At 38.9% G+C, this 19692-nt stretch overlaps 2 protein-coding genes across 2 annotated transcripts in view; one reads left to right on the top strand and one right to left on the bottom strand.

The window, feature by feature from the left end:
• The window catches only part of sh2d3a (SH2 domain containing 3A), a 31973-nt gene extending 22108 nt beyond the window's left edge, over positions 1 to 9865 (top strand). The window contains exons 11-19 of the mRNA XM_037689809.1: positions 1605 to 1724; positions 1809 to 1966; positions 2079 to 2243; positions 4816 to 4977; positions 5458 to 5573; positions 5735 to 5906; positions 5999 to 6110; positions 9030 to 9215; positions 9396 to 9865. Of these exons, the coding sequence (XP_037545737.1) occupies positions 1605 to 1724; positions 1809 to 1966; positions 2079 to 2243; positions 4816 to 4977; positions 5458 to 5573; positions 5735 to 5906; positions 5999 to 6110; positions 9030 to 9215; positions 9396 to 9589 (1385 nt within the window). The 3' untranslated portion in view covers positions 9590 to 9865. The remainder of the gene's footprint in view (positions 1 to 1604; positions 1725 to 1808; positions 1967 to 2078; positions 2244 to 4815; positions 4978 to 5457; positions 5574 to 5734; positions 5907 to 5998; positions 6111 to 9029; positions 9216 to 9395) is intronic.
• A 1988-nt stretch (positions 9866 to 11853) lies between these two features.
• The window catches only part of LOC119422437 (cdc42-interacting protein 4 homolog), a 38379-nt gene continuing 30540 nt past the window's right edge, over positions 11854 to 19692 (bottom strand). The window contains exons 10-14 of the mRNA XM_037689808.1: positions 15762 to 15874; positions 15365 to 15497; positions 15203 to 15273; positions 12108 to 12214; positions 11854 to 12016 (exon numbers count right to left, since the gene is read on the bottom strand). Of these exons, the coding sequence (XP_037545736.1) occupies positions 11862 to 12016; positions 12108 to 12214; positions 15203 to 15273; positions 15365 to 15497; positions 15762 to 15874 (579 nt within the window). The 3' untranslated portion in view covers positions 11854 to 11861. The remainder of the gene's footprint in view (positions 12017 to 12107; positions 12215 to 15202; positions 15274 to 15364; positions 15498 to 15761; positions 15875 to 19692) is intronic.

Raw genomic sequence — 19692 nt, 5'->3', positions numbered from 1 at the left:
CTCAACAAAAATGAACTGTCCCGATGACCTGACTGAACCTTGTTGGAAACGTTTTTGTTTAGGAAATATTTACTTAGTTTGAGAGTTTGCCACACTAAATCCTGTTTATAAAACAGACAAGTTCATGCTCTGATATAAAATTATTTTGCTGTTGTTACACAAGATTTCACATATTTCATTAAAAGTATGTTTACAGGCACGTGGATTTTTGCAGCTCAAGACGAAACTGTGCAAACTCAAGTTTCAAGTTTAAAAAAGAGGGAAAATGTGGAGTTGGATAGAAGTCATTTAACCTGTAGTTTTAATTTCTGCTTGAACGTGCAGGTATTAGAGGACAAGGACATAAGGTATAAACAGTGCTGATGTTTCTAACGATCCCTCATTTCTTTACCGGTACATTTTGTTTCCATCAGCCAGACAGACTTGTAATTTCAAAGGTTCTCCTTTGGAAAAATGCAAAAAAAATGAAGGATGGTTCAACATGTTTGCAAAATAATGTAAACTAGAGAAATTGCATTTCCTGCAAAAATGTGGTGTGAATGCCTATTGCAGAAGAACTTGCTAAAAAACAGCGGAAATTAGCTAAAAACATGCTGAATTGTAGCTGAAATGGAAGAACAAGCCTAAATTAGCAGAAGAAAGGAGAAATCACAGAAATTTGCTGTATTACCGGTAGGTTTAAATACGCAGAAATTAACACAAAAATTAGGAAAGCAGCTAAAGAAATCTGAAATTTGCAAAAACAAACAAACAAACAAACAAAAAAGCTGAAAAGTAGCTGAAAATGCAGAAAGAAACGTAAATTACCAGAACTAAAAAAGTGTAGAATTAGCTAAAAAAAAGCTCTAATTAGCACAAAACAGCTAAATAGTAACTGAAAGAGCAGAAAAAGCTGAAACTATCAGAAATATGCAGAAAGGAGTATAAAAAGCTGAAATTTGCAGAAAGAATTTAATTATACTAAATATAGCAGAAATTACCACAAAAACTGAATTTATCAGAAAACGGCTGAAATTAGCTAAAACTTTAGTTAAAATGGTAGAACAAGCTTAAATTAGCAGATGAAAGTAGAAAGAACATGTTTGCCCATTTAGGTTGAAAGAAGCAGGAATAAGCACAAAAAGTAGAAATTATCTGAAAAAAGCTGAAATTAGCAAAAAAAAAAAAAAAAACTGCCAAAAGGTAGCTAAAAAGCAGAAAGAAGTTGAAATTACATGACAGAAGTGGGGAGAGCCCATTTTTGCTGAATTAGGCTGACAAAAGTTGAAATGAGTGCAAAAAATGTAGAATTAGCTAAAAATAGGGCTTAAATTTGCATAAAAACAGCCAGCTGAAATAGTAGAAATAGCTGAAACTTGCAGAAATAAGCTAAATGGAGCATAAAGAGCTGAAATTAGCAGAAAGAAGTTACAAGAAGTACAAAAATCTAGTTAGTAGAAATAATCTAAAAGTAGCACAAAACAGCTGAAAGTAGCTGAAAAAAGTTTAATTTGCACAAGAAAGCTGAAAAAATCTGAACCAGAACAAAATGTGAGAGGAGCAGTAAAAGATCTAAAGATTTGAAGGATGTAAAGTTAGCTCAATTCTATATGTTGTTTATTCAGGCGTTCCACAAAACACTCCGTCTGAGAGCACGAGTCCTGACCCCATCTCTCCCGTGTTTCGCACCGGCAGTGAACCCCTACTGACCCCACAACCACGGCACGCAAGACCCCTCCATCCAGGTAATATTTAGGCACGAGCCCATGTCCAGCTTTTCTCCTGTAAAATCCTTACGTCTATTTAAAGTCTCCTCTCGGTGCCGGCAGGTGGTGGTGTAACGCTGCGAGGGTCAGATGGCCAGCTGCACCCCAGAGCTCCTCCTAAACCGCTCAGGGTCTCTACTGTTTTCCCCAATGCCATTCCGCCCCCTCCCTCAGACCCAGATGAAGATCCCTCATCTTTCTACGGTGAACTGGTCATACAGGTGGACAAACTTCTCATCTCTTGTGTCTGTCAAGACAAGAGAACAGGCCCTCAGGAAGTCTGTTGAAGTCATAGTAAAAAGTTTAAGATTTATTTTTTGTTGTTGTGTTTAGGTACCACAGTCGCAGCGGAAAGGCCACGTGGACCGCCTGCGTGCAGAAGAGAAGTGGCAGAGCCGTGCACGCATCACAGAAACTTCCTTTGGGTTTTTGGAGGCCCAGAAGGTTGAAACACCGGCAGCAGGGGAAGTGGAGGACTGGCATTTTAAACGGCCCCATGTTCGTATAGACTACATTTACTTCACTGTCTATAGTGTTGAGTGTCACAAGTTTGAACCCGTTTCCAACATTTATTTTCCCATTACAAGCTTAACATGTACAAATATCCATGTATAATCTATAAAAAGTCATGTCAAGTCTGCAACAAACGACACAATGTTGCAATTACTGCTGGCAAAACAGCTCAGCTTCCAAATCAAGTCATTCTCAAAATGTCAAAGTTCATGCTCAATAATCCAGGTAAAAAAATCCAACAGAGTTTGATCAGGTCATCTGGACGGTTTGTTTTATTGTTGAGATGTTTCATCCTTCATCCAAAGGACTTCATCAGTCCGAGGAGCCACAACAAACTCAGTCCCATAAGTGGCTTACTCACATAGTGGGCCAATCAGTTTGCTGGTGATAAGATGGTTTCTGTAGTCCACCCTCTCCCCCATCGACTCCTCTGAGGCAGCCATAGCCAAAGTGGTTCAAAACATCAAAGTTCATGTTCAATAATCCAGGTAAAAAATCCTACAAAGTTCAGTCAGGTTAACTGGACAGTTTCTTTTTTTGTTGTTGAAATGTTTCGTCCTTCATCCAAAGGACTTCATCAGTCAGAGGAGCCACAACAAACTCAGTCCCTTAAGTGGCTTACTCACATAGTGGGTCACTCAGTTACCAGTGGCTGCCTCAGAGGAGTCGACAGGAGGAAAGGGCGAACTCCAGAACCCATCTTATCACCATGAAACTGGTTCGCCCACTATGTGAGTAAACCATTTATGGGACTGAGTTTGTTGTGGCTCCTCGGACTGATGAAGTCCTTTGGATGAAGAACGAAATGTTTAAACAAACAAACAAACAAACAAAAAAAGAAACCGTCCTGAGGACCTGATTGAACTTTGTTGCATTCACAAACAAAGCATAATTTTGACACTAATTAATGTCTGACATGTCTTGAAAAAGCAAAACAGTGTTTGTTTCGTGACTAAAAATTTGAAATTTTAGCGTCTGTTCTGCTAAAGTCATCAAAGTTCTTTGTTTCTAGTTTTTTGGGCTTTGTTTTATCATGGAATAAAATTAGTTTTTTCAGTTCAGACAAGTTATGATGGGTCTTTCCTACTCTTTTTAGATTCTCAGCATGGCGGTAATCCAGAATAATCTTCAATCTGTTGAGCAGAGGAAAAGACTGATCATGGCTTTAGTTTGTTTTCATCCAGTGACACAGTAAACATTTCACTGCTAACAAAGTATACATTTTAATACTTGCAAAATCTGGAGGCAAGCATCACATCGTCAAAGAAGCTGAAGAATGAATCCTGGAGTCCGATTATCCTCGACACGCTTGCAGTGTCAAGTGGTGCTCAAGCTGGTTTTAGAAACAACCATTACAGTTCTATAAATAGAAGAATTAACCCCAGGAGAGCAGTGTGTGCAAGATCAATACAAATTTTGGTGGAGAGGAAAAATAAACCAAACTTTTTGCCAGATGAAAACAGTTCAGTATAAAGCAAGCAATTACTGTACTAGATGCTTGCTAATTAAATATGGGATTTCTATTTTCCATGTGAAATAAATAAAATAATGAAAAAATAAAACAATGCTGCTAACATGTATAGAACACAACTTTTAATAGTGTGAATGTTTATGAAGCATTCACACTATTGTGATCCATTTTTCTTCTGTACATTTTTCAGAATGTTTCTTGTCGCGCAGTTTTCAAACTGTTTCAACAAATCATAAATCAAAACGTTCAGCTCGTTCAGGAGAAGGGTACGACGACTTTTGGTGCAACTTTAGCTTTTTGAAATATTTAGCCTTTTATGTCATTTTTTCCCTCATAGAAAATTAATTGAGCTCATTTTACATCCTTCACATCTTGAGATGTGTTTACAACCTTTTACTGCACCTTTCTTGTTTTGTTCTGGTTCAGCTTCTTTGTGCAAAAAAAAAAAAAAAAGAAAAAAGAAAAAAAAAATTCAGCTATTTTCAGCTAATTTCAGTTTTTTTTTTCTCCCCAGCTGTTTTATGCTCCTTTCTGATTCTTTCTGCTAACTACAATATATTTGTGCTTCTACTGACTTCTTCTGCTAATTTCAGCTTGTTATGCTCCTTTCAGCTTTTTTTTCCAACTAGTTTCAGTTTTTATGCTATTTCAGCTACTATTTAGCTGTTTTATGCAAATTTTGGCTTTTTCAGCTAATTCCACATTTTTTAATAAAAATTTTTTTTTTAGCTCATTTCAGCTCTTTCCACTTCCTTCACATAGGTTAAACTTCTTTCTGCCTTTTTGGCTAATTTTGAAATGTTTTTTGTTTGTGTGCTAATTTTAGCTTTTTTAGCTGCTATCCCAATTTTTGTGCTAATTTCTGCTTATTTAAACCTAATTCAGCGAATGTGTGTTCTTTATACTTTCATTTGCTAATTTAGGCTTGCTCTTTGATTTCAGCTACATTTCAGCTTTTTTTTTTTTTTTTTAGCTAATGTCAGCTGTTTTCAACAAGTTCTTCTGCAATAACCATTCACACTGGATTTTCGTAGGAAATGCAATTTCTTACTTAAAGCTGCTGTGCTCTTTCCATTTTGATCACAGATAGAGACAACGTCCTGTTTCCAGTTGGACCAGTTTAAGTCGCTGCTCTTGCCGGAGAACAATCGACCTTTGGAGTCCAGCGTTCTGCTCGCAGTCAAAGAGCTTTTCAGCCGTTCAGATCCCTACACGTTGGCTCTGCACATGCTCAGTGTGGACTGCCAGGTAGCTTCAGGAACTACTCCCTGTGCTGTGCAATGCTTGATGGGAATTGGATTTTTTTTTTTTTTTTATGGTGCAAACAAAACCTGCAAAAGTCAGATTTTATGAGTTCATTCTCTAACAGACTTTTTACACAGTAATTTATTATTATTTTTATTCACGTTGCTCTAATAAAACCTTGTAGAAAGTAAGAGTTCATGCCTTTGTGAAACACTGAATTAGCTTTCGATAGTTCAAATCCTGCAAATAGTTTAGTGTTTTTTTAAATCTTGATACAACTGGTTGAAGTTTATTAGAAATATATTAAAGTTATAAGGAAACTTTAATTTGGAATATCACTTTAACATCTCTAAAAGTTATGAGCTCAGGTTTGTCAACCAGCTTAATTGTTAATAAAAAAGTCCTAAAACAAACAAACAAAAAAGCTTAATGCAGTTCTTCAGTGAATAAAACCTGTGATCGATCTTTACTGTCGTTTTGCAGGTTGCACGAGTTGTCGGGGTGACTGATGAGCAGAAGAGGATTATGGGAGTAAATTCAGGACTGGAACTTGTCACTCTGCCACATGGACATCAGTTACGACAGGATTTGCTAGAGAGGTACGTGTGGCCAACAAATTTTGTATCATAAAATAAAAAATACAATTGTAACACTTTTTAAATATGTAGAGTAAATGGAACACTACGATAATTGCTTTGGATTGACCTCTGTCCCACTTTTCATTTTCTGTCCACATGCATCTTGTTCTTTAACATTTAAGGCATCACCTAATATCCCTGGGCGTGGCAGTAGACATCCTGGGCTGCACAGGGACGGTGAACCAGAGAGCGACTCTTCTACACAAAATAATCCTGCTGGCTCAGGCTCTTAAAGAACACACCCACAACTTTTACTCCTTCTCGGCTGTTATGAAGGCTCTGGAGATGCCTCAGGTAGACAGTCGTCTCTTACAGATGTCGAAACAACTTGAAGATTTTTCTTACATGCATTTTATTTTATTTTATTTCTGCTTAAACATGTTTAGATAGTGCGCCTGGAGATGACGTGGCGTGCTCTGAGGAGGAACCATACAGAGAGCGCAGTTTTATTTGAGAAGAAACTCAAACCCTTCATGAACTCATTGAATGAGGGAGATGGTGAGTAGCTGTGTTATCAGTTATTTCCAGGACAAACACATTAAAAAACAGTTGAAAAGCTGTTTGTTGTGGATAATATTTATGGATTTAATTTGTATATTAGGGATTTAAAAGTGTAGCAAATAAAATAATCACTTAGATTTATATTATTCTTCATTTTCTTCTTCTTTTGGCTGTTGCCAGAGTAAGTCATCGTCCTCCATCTACAATGTACTATTGTATGTAGTACTATGTACTGCATCCTCTGTCCTCACTCCATCTAGCTCCATGTCCTCTCTAACTGCATCCATATATCTCCTCTTTGTCTTTTTCCTGGCGGCTGCATTTCTAACATCCTTCTACCAAGATACCCACTGTCTCTCCTCTGGACTAGTGTTGTAGTATTTGAGACCGGTCTTAGTCTTGAGACCGGTCTCAAGACCACATTTTGATGGTCTCGGTCTTGTCTCGGTCTCGGCCATTGAGGACTCGGGATTTTATTTCAAGACCAGTGAAGACCACAACTGTGGAAATATCACTAAATTGCCAGAATATTGTCCAGTTTATTTGTTAACATCTTTGTTTTCATTGGATGCAAAACATACTGATTCAAATCCAAGAGATAACGTGACTAATTGCTAAATACATGTTTTTGTTACTGCTGTCATGCCCAGCCCCTTCCACTCGCATGTGGTTCTGTACCAACAGAACAATACAGACAACGGAACTTAATGTCACAACCATGAGTGAAAGTAAACCGGTATGGATAATCTGTGAAAAGACTGAGCTCTAAGACTTGAGGTCTTGGTCTCGACTTGGTCTCACTCTCTCTCGGTCTTGGTCTCGACTTGGTCTCGACTTGGTCTCGCTCTCTCTCGGTCTTGGTCTCGACTTGGTCTCGCTCTCTCTCGGTCTTGGTCTCGACTTGGTCTCGCTCTCTCTCGGTCTTGGTCTCGACTTGGTCTCAGACCCCAAAATACTTGGTTTTGTCTCGGTACACTCTGGTCTTGATTTGGTCTCAGGTTACATGGTCTTGACTACAACACTACTCTGGACATGTCCAAACCATCTCAGTCTGGTCTCTCTAACTTTATCTCCCAGTTGTTCAACCTGTGCTGTACCTCTGATGATCTCATTCCTAATCTTCTCCATCCTTGTCACTCCTAAGGAGAACCTTAAAATCTTCATTTGTGCCACTTCCAGTTCTTTCTTCTGTCTTTTTGTCCATGTCTCTGTCTCCAGACCATACAACATAGCTGGTCTCACCACTGTCTTGTAAACTTTTCCTTTGACCTTTTCTGACACCCTTTTGTCACAAATCACTCCTGAAACTTTTCTCCAAACACTCCATCCTGCCTGGACTCCCTTTTTCACTTCTTTACCATGTTACCCACTTTCCTGGTCAGTGGACCCAGAGTCCTTGAAGTCCTGCACCTTTGTGACCTCTGCACCTTGTAGCCTCACTGTTCCACCGGCCTCCCTCTCATTCACACATGTCCTCTTCTTTCAAGTGCATACTTCCACCTCTCCAAGTTCTATTCCACCTGCAGTTCTCACCGCAGATCACAACGTCATCTGCATCACTTAAGATTTTCATTAAGAAGTTAAAAATATGACATTACATTCGCTGATTTACATGCCATTCGTGTCACAAATTTCTGTAGTAATGAGGAGATAAAAAGTTTTTTCTATGATTTGGAGAACTGATAATTTTTCCTACAAATCTAGACCACTCACTGAATGAGATTTTTAAAAGACCCCGCAAAGGAAGTGCCTCTTAGAGTTTTTAAGTTGGTAGTGTTTTCACCAGGGGTGGAAGTAATGAATTACAAATACTCACATTGCTGTAATTAAGTAGATTTGTTTGGGTACTTCTACGTTTATGAGTATTTCTTTCAAAAGTGTAATTTTTCTCATACTTAAGTACAATTTAGACCATGTAATCTACTTCACTACTTTTAAAATCAGAAGTTGCTACCGAGTATGGCCTCAATTTGAATTAATATTCAAACCGTTTGTCTTTCTAAACAGGTCTCACTTGTAAATGAGTCTTTGAGGCTCAATGTGATTTATCTGTGTAAATAAAGGTTGAATGAAAAAAACGTTCATCTGCATCTTTGTAGCCAATAAGATCATGAATTAACTATGATGTAAGCAAAGGACAACTGTGTAGAGTAGAGAGTCATTTATGGACCGAAGATTTGGAGAAAAAACCAAAATGGAGACAGAGGACAACACCGTCAACAGAGAAAATGAAGTAAAGGCTGAGGACGAGTGCCCGTGGCCGTACCTGGAGGAATGTTTCATGTACACAGGGAGAAAAGGAGACAAGGACCAGATGCAAACTTTGTTTGATCTCTACAGTGATAGCAGCTCACAAGACTTCAGCATCTAATCTCAAAAAACATATTGCGGTATATGAGGTTTTACAGCTACCTGTATGATATTGCTGTTTTATTGTTTGTATGTGTGGGTTATTAATTTGGTTAAGTATGCAAAGATCTTAGATATTGTCACTGCCATCGGTTTGCCTGGTATTAAAATAAGACGGAGCTTCTGTCTGAGAAATGTGCTTTGAATGTAGCTGTTATTTACAGTAAATCAAACTGAATACCTTCTATTAACACAATAAAACATCAGTTGATTAAAAAGTAATTAATACACTGAGTAGTTTTTAAAAAGAGTACTTTGTACTTTTACTTAAGTATTTTTATAACACCAGCAAATTTACTTGTAATTGAGTACAATTTAGGCAGTGTAACAGTACTTGTAATTGAGTACACATTTTCAGTACTCTTTCCACCTCTGGTTTTCACACATCTAAAAAAAATAGTTGACATTTTTAATGATCTTCCTTCCAATAAATAAAAAGCTACATGAAACGACCACAGCATCTTCAGAAGTGACTGCGTTGCTCTAAAACGGCGTGCTTGTCTTTAGATTCTGTCATCCAGGGTCCCATTGCTGTGCCACACCTGGTTCCTTTGTTAATGGTGATGGAGGGTGAGGACCCTGTTGAGAACAGCGACCACGGCTGCCAGGTGCTCTACGATGTCCTCCAATCAGCTCGCAGCGCTGCCTTACACGCCCAAGATTACCAGCAGCATGCACACGCTCTGCTCACAGGTGCAAACAACTCACCTGCTTCATGTGATGTCATTGATTCAGTGGTACTACAAAGACATTTATTATATTTATTGTGTTGCTGGTGCATGTGGTGCATTTAACTGGCAGGAAGTATCGGTGAAATGACGTGTGTTGTACTGAATCAGTTCTGATTGTATGTCTGTCCCACTGATTCAGCAGAAAGCTGGGAGTCGATCCCTGAGCTGCTGGAGGCTGTCCGGACCGAGTTCGCCCTGCGGATGTTCTGGGGTCTGCACGGGGCGATTGCAGACAAAAAGGAGCGATACGAGAAGTTTGACAAGATCCTCTGCGTCCTGTCAAATAAACTGGAACCTGTGGCGAGCAGCCCACTAAAAGCAGACCCTCTAATCTGAGTCAGCAGGTGGAAAGACTGAAAGGAACTCTGCAGAGCGTCAGTGCGTTTAATAAAACATGAGGCCTCGGTTACAAAATGCGTCAGGATGATCAGATTTTCCTGTTTGTGTGAGATTGCATGTTATGTCTACTTAACATGTGAGAAATATTTAATCTGAAACATGTCTGCAGACCTTTTACTGTGAAAAGACAATTTTTTTTTACTTTTACAGGAAGTCTGAAACTGGTTACCCAGCAACTATATCTGTTTACAAAATATGGATTTCTAATTATCAGCCACCTGTCTGATACTTGAGATGTAAAATTCTGAGCAAAGTTTTAACCAAAGTCTCTATCACTGAATAGCTGTTGCACTATAAAAGCTTATATTTACGCTTGTTTTTTTTAATGAATAAGTCTTAAAAAAACACCGTTGACACACTTTGTCTTCACTTCATGACACAAGAAAGACGCTTTAAAAAAATTATACAATATTTTAAAGGAAAATTTAAAAAAATTCTGGTGTGAGTTCAAGAAACGATGAGTAAACCTTAATTTGGCTTAATCAAGAAAAAAATTAAGAAGAAAAATGTCTAAATATTCAAATTCCAACTTTTCTAAATTCAGGAGTTGGGTCTCCTGTAACATCCTGTAACCTGGTGCAGCTGATTTGTTTGACAGATTGAGCATCAAGGTTTCTAGTAACAAAACAGTTGTATTTTTATGAAATGGCCATTAAATCAAAGGATTTTGGAAGAATATTTAAACTGTCCACAAGCTCAAAATACAAAAGCAAAGAGCTTGGTCAGTGTGAGATCCAGTTTATTTATTATTTCTTCTTCAATTTATTTCTGGTTAAATTAAGTCTTTAAAATATATGTCCAGACTCGAAAAATGCTGCACGTTTCTATCCCAATTTATATAAATATTAAAAAGTTTCATTAAATGAAACATGAACCCACATTTAAGTAGATCCATCAGTTCGGAGTCACTCGTAAAGTTTATTATTAATTATTCCCTACAAATTAGCCCTAAACAAACCTGTTCATTGACATATATTTAAAAAAAAAAGCCTATTTAACTATCCAGTCATTCATCCAGATTGCAGGAACTACCGTACAAAGAGAAGCCAGTTTATTGTTGAACCTGAAACTGCCTCTAAAATGTTCCGACACATGAAAACTGAGTGTCTGGAGTTCACCAACAGAAAATGATCATTACCAAAGCCAGACCAGTGCAGACAAGGCTTTACTTTTCTGTACGATGTGGTGCTTTTTCTTTACTTTTGGCCACACTTTGTCTAAAAATGCACAAAATATAACAAGACAAATTTAATTTAAAATCTTTGTTGTAGAGTGGCTACAATAAATCGTAAAGACAAAACAAGAAATTCAGTTTTCTCACTAATATTGCCACTAAAACTGTGTTTTTCATTTTCATGTTGACTGGCCATCGTTCCTGATGTAGTTAAGGTTACAGCTGGCAAAACATGGCCTTTAATGTGTCAAACTACTCTAAAAGTAGTTTGAAGCTAACATGAAGTTTTATTTGGAAGAGTTAACGGCTTAAATCTGTTCTTTTTGAAACCCTTACAGTGTTTCCATCACGAGATGCAGAGGTGCATATAAAGCGACACACAAATGGGATTCTATGTTACAACCAATGAAATGCTTGAAAAAAAAAACTTTTAGTGGGCAACATGAACTTTTGATCAGAACCATCAAATTAATTCCTTCCAGTTTTAATAGACGTAAAGAAAGTCAACCCTGTTTTTATCATCACTGTTGACTGAGTGCCCTTTTTGTACACGACCAACAGCAGTGGTTTTATTCCAGTTGAAAGGATAAAAAAAAAAAACGTTTCAGGAAAGTGGTTTGAGAAGACAATTTGAGTAAAAAAGAAAAATTTTTTTTAGCAGATTATTAGAATTAGCAAGGAAGGATGTGCTGTAAATTAGTCATGGCATAAACACCCATACGCTGCTACAATGCTGACGAGTCTTTTTTTTTGTCCACACAGACACAGAAAGTTAATATATACAATTAAAACAGTCCTTTTGTGATAAAAAAAAGCTAAATTTGATAAATAGCAAACTGTTCTTGCCCTTTTAAACAGCATCTGATGCAACAGAGAGCCGAGAAGGGCTTTGAGAGATACTGTAATCGGTCTTTGTAATCACTCACATTCATCTCACCATATCCACCTTTAGCTGAGATAAAAGCTGTAAAGAACAGCTACAATTATCTGGAATGACACTGCATTCACCTCCAGCTCTTAAACTTCCTGAATGAGCTATGTAAGTTGAGATGCGAGCTGAGCATAAGATGAAGGTATATATCCCTCCTCTCCAGTGGCTTTGAGGACTCTCATCCATCCATCTCCCTTATCCTCCTCCATTACAGTCAACAGCTCTCCTTCCTTAATGGAAATGGTACCTTCACTGTTGCCTGCACATAAAAAAATGCATGAGAAATAGACATACGTGGAGCTAAAAGCAGATTTATTTATGAACAAGTTCAGAGTGAATTTTAAACATACCTTCAAAGGTGTAGAGTGCGGTGCACTGGCCAATGGGAATTTCAATATCTTCAAATTCATCAAACTCTGAGTATATATTCTGAGATGGATCGGTTGTTGTCACAGGGCTGAATAAACACAAATCAAGATTCCCTCAGTTTAGTTCTGCTCATCAAACTACAGTAATCTGATAACTTAACGTGATATGTTGAAATCTTGAACTTGAGCTCATGTCCCATGAACTTTTTACGTTGACACCTTACAACCAAAAACTGGAATTTTATGTGTCAGACCAACACAAAGTAAAATTGTAAAGCAAAAGGAAACATAAACATTTTCAAAACTTTTTAATAATAAATTTTGAAAAGTGTGGCATGTATTTACATTTGTATATTCAGCCCCTCTAAAAGCCCAAACTAAAATCTAGAGCAACTAAATGCCTTCTGAAGTCACATAATATATATATATATATATATATAAATAAAAGTCGGGTCACGGGGGCAGCAGCTTGAGCAGGGAGGCCCAGATGTATCTTTCCACAGCCACCTCTTCCAGCAATGGGCAGCCCTGGCGGAGTCCAACTCCCACCCTGGAGGGGTCTGACTTACTACTGGCAATGTGAACCAAACTCTCAAACTGCTTGTATAGGGACAGAACAGCCTGTAGCAATGGGGCCCTAATCCCATACTAACAGAGCACCCACCACAATGTACCCCAAGGAACACGGTCAAGTGTCTTCTCCAAGTCCACAAACCACATGTAGACTGGATGGGCAAACTCCCATGAGCCCTCGAGGACCCTAGTGAGAGTAAAGAGCTGATCCAGTGTTTCAGGACCAGGACGGAACCCACATTGTTCCTCCTGGATCTGAGGTTCAACCAACGATCTGACTAACTTCTCCAGTATCCCTGAAAATACATTACCAGGGAGGCTAAGGAGAGTGACACCCCTATACTTGGAGCACATACTCTAGTCCCTCTTTTTGAAGAGAGGAACTACCAGCCCAGTTTGTCAATCCAGTGGCACTGCCCCCAGTGTCCATGCATTGTTGCAAAGTCGTGTCAACCAAGACAGCACCACAACATCCAGAGCCTTAAGGAAATCAGGCTGAATCTCATCCACCCCCAAAGCCCTGCTGTTGCAGAGATTTTTAACTACCTCTGCAACCTCAGCCACAGTTAAGGACAGACCAACCCTGATGTCCCCCGACTCAGCTTCTGCCATGGAAGACATGCTGGTGGTATTGAGAAAGTCTGAGAAGTATGCCTTCCACCTCCTAATGACATCACTAGTTGAGGTCAACAGCACTCCACCTTCATTAAACACAGTGTTAGTAAAGAGCTACTTTCCCCTTCTTTTCCGCCTGATAGTTTGCCAGAATCTCTTTGGAGCTGACCGAGAGTCTCTATCCAAGGCCTCACCAAACTATTCCCACATCCAAGCTTTTACCTCAGCAACAGCCAAGGCTGCAGACTGCTTAGCTTTCCGGTACTTCTCAGCTGCCTCTGGAGTCACACCAAACAACAAGGACTGATAGGACTCCTTCTTTAGCTTGACAGCCTCCCTAACCCGGGCTGTCCACCACAGAGTTCGTGGATGGCCATTGTGAGACACATCAACAACCTTGCGGCCACAGCTCAAGGCAGCCACTTTAACAATTGGGCACAGGGCCCACTCAGATTCAATGACCCACGCCTCAGCTGGGATGCAGTTAAAGCTCTCCTGGAGGTGTGAGTTGAAGATCTTTCTGACGGGTTTCTCTGCCAGGTGTTCCCAGCAAACCCTCACTACATGTTTGGGTCCACCAGGTCTGTCCAGCGTCTTCTCCTGCCATCTGACCCAATTTACTACCAGATGGTGATCAGTTGACAGCTCAGCTACTCTCTTCACCTGTGTGTCCAAAAGAAATGGCCGCAAATCAGATGACCCGACTACAAAGTCAATCATCGATCTACAACCTAGGGTTTTCTGGTGCCAAGTGCAATTATGGACACCCTTAAGTTCAAACATGATGTTCGTGATGGACAAAATATGACTAGCACAGAAGTCTAACAACAGAACACTGCTCAAGCTCAGGTTGAAGTCCCCCAGCAGAATAAAGGAGTCCCCAGCTGGTGCACCTTCCAGCACCCCCGCCAAGGACTCCAAGAAGGCCGGATACTCTGAACTACTGTTTGGCACGTATGCACAAACAACAGTCAGAGCTCCCCACCTGAAGGCGCACGGAAGCCACCCTCTCATCTACCGGAGAAAACTCAACACACAGGCACCAAGTCAGAGGGTTAAGATTAGATCTACACCAGCTCGGCACCTCTCATCATGGACAACTCCAGAGTGGAATAAAGTCAAGCCCCTCTCAAGGAGATTGGTTCCAGAGCCCATGCCATGCGTAGTCGGTACCTCTCAACCTCGCACACAAGTTCAGGCCTCTTCCCCACCAGTGAGGTCACATCCCATGTCCCAAGAGTCAGCTTTAGTAAACCAGGGTCAGAGCGCCAATGCCCCTGCCTTTGGAGTCATGCACCTGACTCATATGGCCCCTCCTGCAGGTTGTGGGCCCACAGGAAGGCAAACCCATGCTACTCATTCAGGCTGAGTCCGACCGGGCCCCATGGGTAGAGACCCGTCACCAGGTGCTCGCCGACGATCCCCTCCCCCAGGCCTGGCTCCAGGGTCGGGCCCCAGTAATCCATGTTTGGGCAAGGGACGCTGAACTTCTTGTTTTTTACTGTCCATAAGGAACCTTTCTTACACGGAGATGCAGCCATACAACAAAAAGAAAGTTGGCCATCGCTTCTTTTTTTCAAGTTATCCAGCTCACGGATGGACAGACTGATGAACAGAGTGTATTTCCAATTCCCTCTCTTTTCTTTGCAACAGGGGACAAAAATCATCAATGTGGTATTTAAATAAAGTTGCGAGCAGAAATTATTGGTCCAAACAGACATATGTTGCAATGTTGCTGCTGTAACTTGGTCCATTCAAAACGTTACCTTTTCAGTGCATTAGCCAGTTGCTTTGCATAATTTTTGTATTCACAACACAAATAAAGTTAGGTCCAATCTTGTCATAAATCTTCCAAAATGTTGGATTATTCCTTTAAAAACAGGTCTTACCCATGTTGAGTGTTGTTATTGATGGGGATGCAATATTCATCTCCTCCTCCTGCTGCTTCAGATAACCACGTCTGTTATGAGTCAGAAAGTTAAAATAATTTTTATAATCCAGAATATCACACAGTATTTGTGTACATGTGTATGCACAGTATGCATTATAACCTCATATTTAACAAGCTCCCCCTTTAGCTGGCCTATTTTGTAGGACGTTTCTGTGATTCGGGGCTCCAGGCTGGAAGGGTCTCCCATCTGGGAATTCTTCTCATACACACCCTTCATCTTCTCCAGCGCTTCACTGAGGTCAAACAGATGCAGAAAAGGAGTTAAAAGTGTTCACATAATGTGCTCATTAAGAGGGTTTCACTCTTGTGTTGGACTTCTGCGACAGGAAGATCTGGTTTGTAGAGATTATCTTGGTTACAATAAAATAAAATAATGAAAAAAAAAACGGGTGCAATTTTCGTGGATGTTGCACCAGACTTAGTTAAAGAACAACATATGCACAATTGTCTTAGTTGCTGGTTACCAAAGCATCTCTGATATGTAATAACGTCTGCACCTTTGGTCTTGCTCCTTCTGCAACTCTTTGTTGATATGCTCAATCTTACTCAGCAACTTCTTCTTCCTCTGTTCTGGAGGCAGGTGCGAGAAATCAGGTTCTGCAGCGGGTTGCTACAAAAACACACGAACAATGCAGAAAACATGGACATGAGCACAGAGTACTACTGTAAGTGTGACCTTAAACATAAATAAATAAATCAATGTTCATTTGTCACTGTTCTCAGAGTTTCTCCTCACTGACAGCTTATGCTGCTGTACGGCTTCACTACAATCAGCCCAGAGGGAAAACAACTGAATGAGGATTTGTTGCATTTTGAATGAATAAAATAGATTAAACCAACAAAAAATACTCTGTTACTTGTGATGAAATAAATATACATTTTAAAATAAATACATCGACTGAGCTACAGCCATGTGTTGTTGATAAGCTGTGGCTGCCATTTCAGTTTTAATCGACTCCAAAAATTAATCAGTTGTAGAATGTACATCTAACGAGAGTATAATGAGATTTATGAAAATTTGTTCAGCAGTTTATGAAATGTTTTGCTAACAGGGTTGACTACAAATGTTACCGCTACACATTTAGAGCAGCCACATGTTGTAAAAGGCTCTCAGCTACGAACACACACAGTTTTAGCACAATCTTTGCAAAGCTGACTGAGTTATAGACGTTTTTGTGGTTTGTTTTAAGGTGAGTTGGCTGTTGTGGCCATCTTGAATTGGGTTGGCTCTAAAAGTAAATCCGTTCTAGACATGCATCTAGCACCTAATTTCAGCACGCATATGCCTTTTTTTGAAACTCCTACTAAAATCTGCCCATGGCTCATAACATATTTGGGTAACAGATTGATATATTTGACTTTATATACAATGTTTTAGTTAAAGGCTCAATACTGACAAAAGATTTTGTACCGTCTGTCTAATCTCAGAATATGTGTAAGGGATCAGTGTCGGCTACCACTAGACACAATTTTAGCTCAATATCTGTAAAATAGACAGAGCTGCAGTTATTTGTTGTGTTTTATAGGAAAGTTCGCCTTGACAGCCATCTTGAATTGGATCGATTTCCAAAATTAATCATAGCAAAATGTACATCCAGTGATATTTTCTGCAAGTAAATTTTTTTGTCTACTGATTCATGAGATATTTTGCTAACACACAGATAAACAGACACAAACACAGGCAAAAAAAAAAAAAAAAAAAGGAATCTAACTCCGCCTTTCAATGGCAGGTGATTCATCAAGACCATTTAGTAAAATTTAAAAAAGCCTGTCTCCTTGGGAAAAAAGAATAAAAAATAGATGATTTAAATCTTTTCTTTGCTTTTGCCACCAGGTGTCCATTCAGAGCATGTAGTGTACTCATCAAATCATATTTTCCTCTAAAGATAATCCTACATCAGCTCTTTTACATTTATTCTTTATTTAAAATTAAATATTGTCATGTGATTTTGAGCGATCCAACAAATTATTTATCATTTATTTATTTATTTATCATATTTATCAGACATATAAACTGGGGTGAGACAAACTCAGCCAGTGTGAAAGGATTTCACAGATTTTTAAAAACAGGCCCAGCAGTTGATGTGACGATGCAGCAGTAGAGTGAAAATGATAAAATATAACCGCAAGATGGAAATAAAAACTGAAAATGATCAAATATAACCGCAAGATGGAAATAAAAACTCAGGCTGGACCTCAGACACAAAGTAATACCAGTCAGAGTGCAAAAATCTTTTGTGTTGAGTTGAAAACTTTGATTTTGACAGCTCGATTTCACTGATGACAAGGAAAACAGACAAAGTGGAGGAAAAGGGAGACAACAACTCTGGTGATGAACGAAAAGAAAAGAAAACAGAAAAGACATGGGGATCAGAGATGCAGAGATTTCAGTAACAATGCAGATTAATAGGTTAAAGAGCCCCAAAGGTGTTCTGGGACATGTCTGAGCAGCAGACTGGAATTAGAATTTGGCCTGAAGGGAAGCAGGTTGGTGAAGATATGAGTCGTGCTGAGAAATGTGTGTGTGTGTGTGTGCACGCTTATGTTAAAGCAATATTATGAGACAATGTGTGTGTTAATTCACATTCTTACAGAGATCAGCAGCAGAAAGATAAGAAAGAAAACAGACTGTTATCAATAATTTGATGTGTGACTTTCATAATTTTATTTTAAGTGGCTGCCGGGGCAACCAAAATCTCAAACCATTAAAAAAAAGGCTTAATTGACAGTCAGGAGTAAAATGACCAGTGGTGGGATGTAACTAAGTACAAATACTTCATTACTGTACTTAAGTACATTTTTCATGTATCTGTACGTTACTTAAGTAGAGTTAAATGTGGGTACTTTATACTTTTACTTCACTACATTTTACATCAAGTATCTACTTTCTACTACACTACATTTCTAAAATGTGTTGCGTTACAAGTTACAATCATGTTGTGGCTTTTTGATTTGTTTGTTACTTTGAAAGTAACCTATGGTGAGAGGTGAGTAGGTCCAGTGAATCACTGCAAAGTGAGCAGGTAACGTTAGACCCGCCTTCAAGCAGAGCTGGACCAATGACATATATTCTAGTATATATGTCACTGAGCTGGGTGCACCTGCAGCACCACTAACACCCAAAATGTATTCCACCGCAAGAGAGTCAGCCAGAAGGTATGCTCCACCCATGTCCTTATTGAAAGACTGTTCAGCACAACATTACAGATTCTCTCTCCCAAAAGAGCCAGATTGGACTAAAAAATATTTGAAAACCAACTTCTTCTGAACTTGAACAAGAAATTCTTGCTGCAATATTAAAATGTGTCAAGTTCATGTATGTTAGGAGACAAGAGATGTCTCCAAATGGCTCGACACTCGGGTCCAAGTTTTAAAAATGGTGTCAGGAAGTTAAAATATTGTTCAATATTGACCCATTACAAGGTTGAATAGACAGTATTTTCACTGGAGTTGATGACAAACTGGAGTTGAAACATCAGTTGAAATGATCAGAGCCTGTTCCTTTGTTAGTTGTGTCTAATGCTCCTTTTGTTCAGGCAGACAACTTTTACTTAAATGTGTTTACTGCAGTTAAAATGACACATTGGTTTTACTTTGAGTTAAATAAAAACTTTCAAAGGTATAATCATTCCTCTTATTTTGCTTAATGACATTTAACTCATCCCTGAAACTCTGACGCACAGAATCACAAGTCCAAGTTGAACTGTGTCACAGAGTAAACACAATAAAAACATGTATTATCTGCAGCATCGTTCATTAAAATGGAACAACACTATTAATGTATTACAGAAAATATACATACAGTAGGTACACTTAATGATATGTAGACCATTGCATTAGGTAATACATTCAGCAAGTACTTTTACTTTTAATACTTTAAGTATTTTAAAAGCAAGTACTTATTTACTTTTACTTAAGTAAAAATGTTAATGTGGTACTTCTACTTTTACTAGAGTACATTTTTGTCTGTTTATTTGTACTTTTACTTAAGTACAGTGTTTGAGTACTTTCTCCACCACTGAAAATGACTAATTATTTCTTGCTCTCTCGAAAGATGCAAAGTTGGGAATCTCCTGATGCATGCTCAATAATCCAGGTAGAAAAATCCAAAAAAGTTCAATCTGGTCCTCTGGACATTCAAAAAAAAAACCAAAACAAAACAAAGCAAAAAAATAAATAAATAAATCTAGAAACGTTTCGTCTCTCATCCAAGAGACTTCCTCAGTCTGAGGTGCTGTATTCAGCTCAGTCTCTTAAATAGCACCTTCTCAGAGTGGATCAACCAGTTTTGCTGCTGACAACCAAAACCAGCTGATCACATGCTCAAGAAGGACCATCAGCATAACAATGGATCATTAGCACACTGATGGCTGTTTACTGTTCACAGAGGGCTGAGTGATACTAGCAATCACAGCATTGTAAGAGGGG

The sequence above is a fragment of the Nematolebias whitei genome, chromosome 16, assembly GCF_014905685.2.
Source record: "Nematolebias whitei isolate Nwh7 chromosome 16, NemWhi1, whole genome shotgun sequence".
NCBI lineage: Eukaryota > Metazoa > Chordata > Actinopteri > Cyprinodontiformes > Rivulidae > Nematolebias > Nematolebias whitei.
This window is presented reverse-complemented; position numbering and strand designations above follow the sequence as displayed.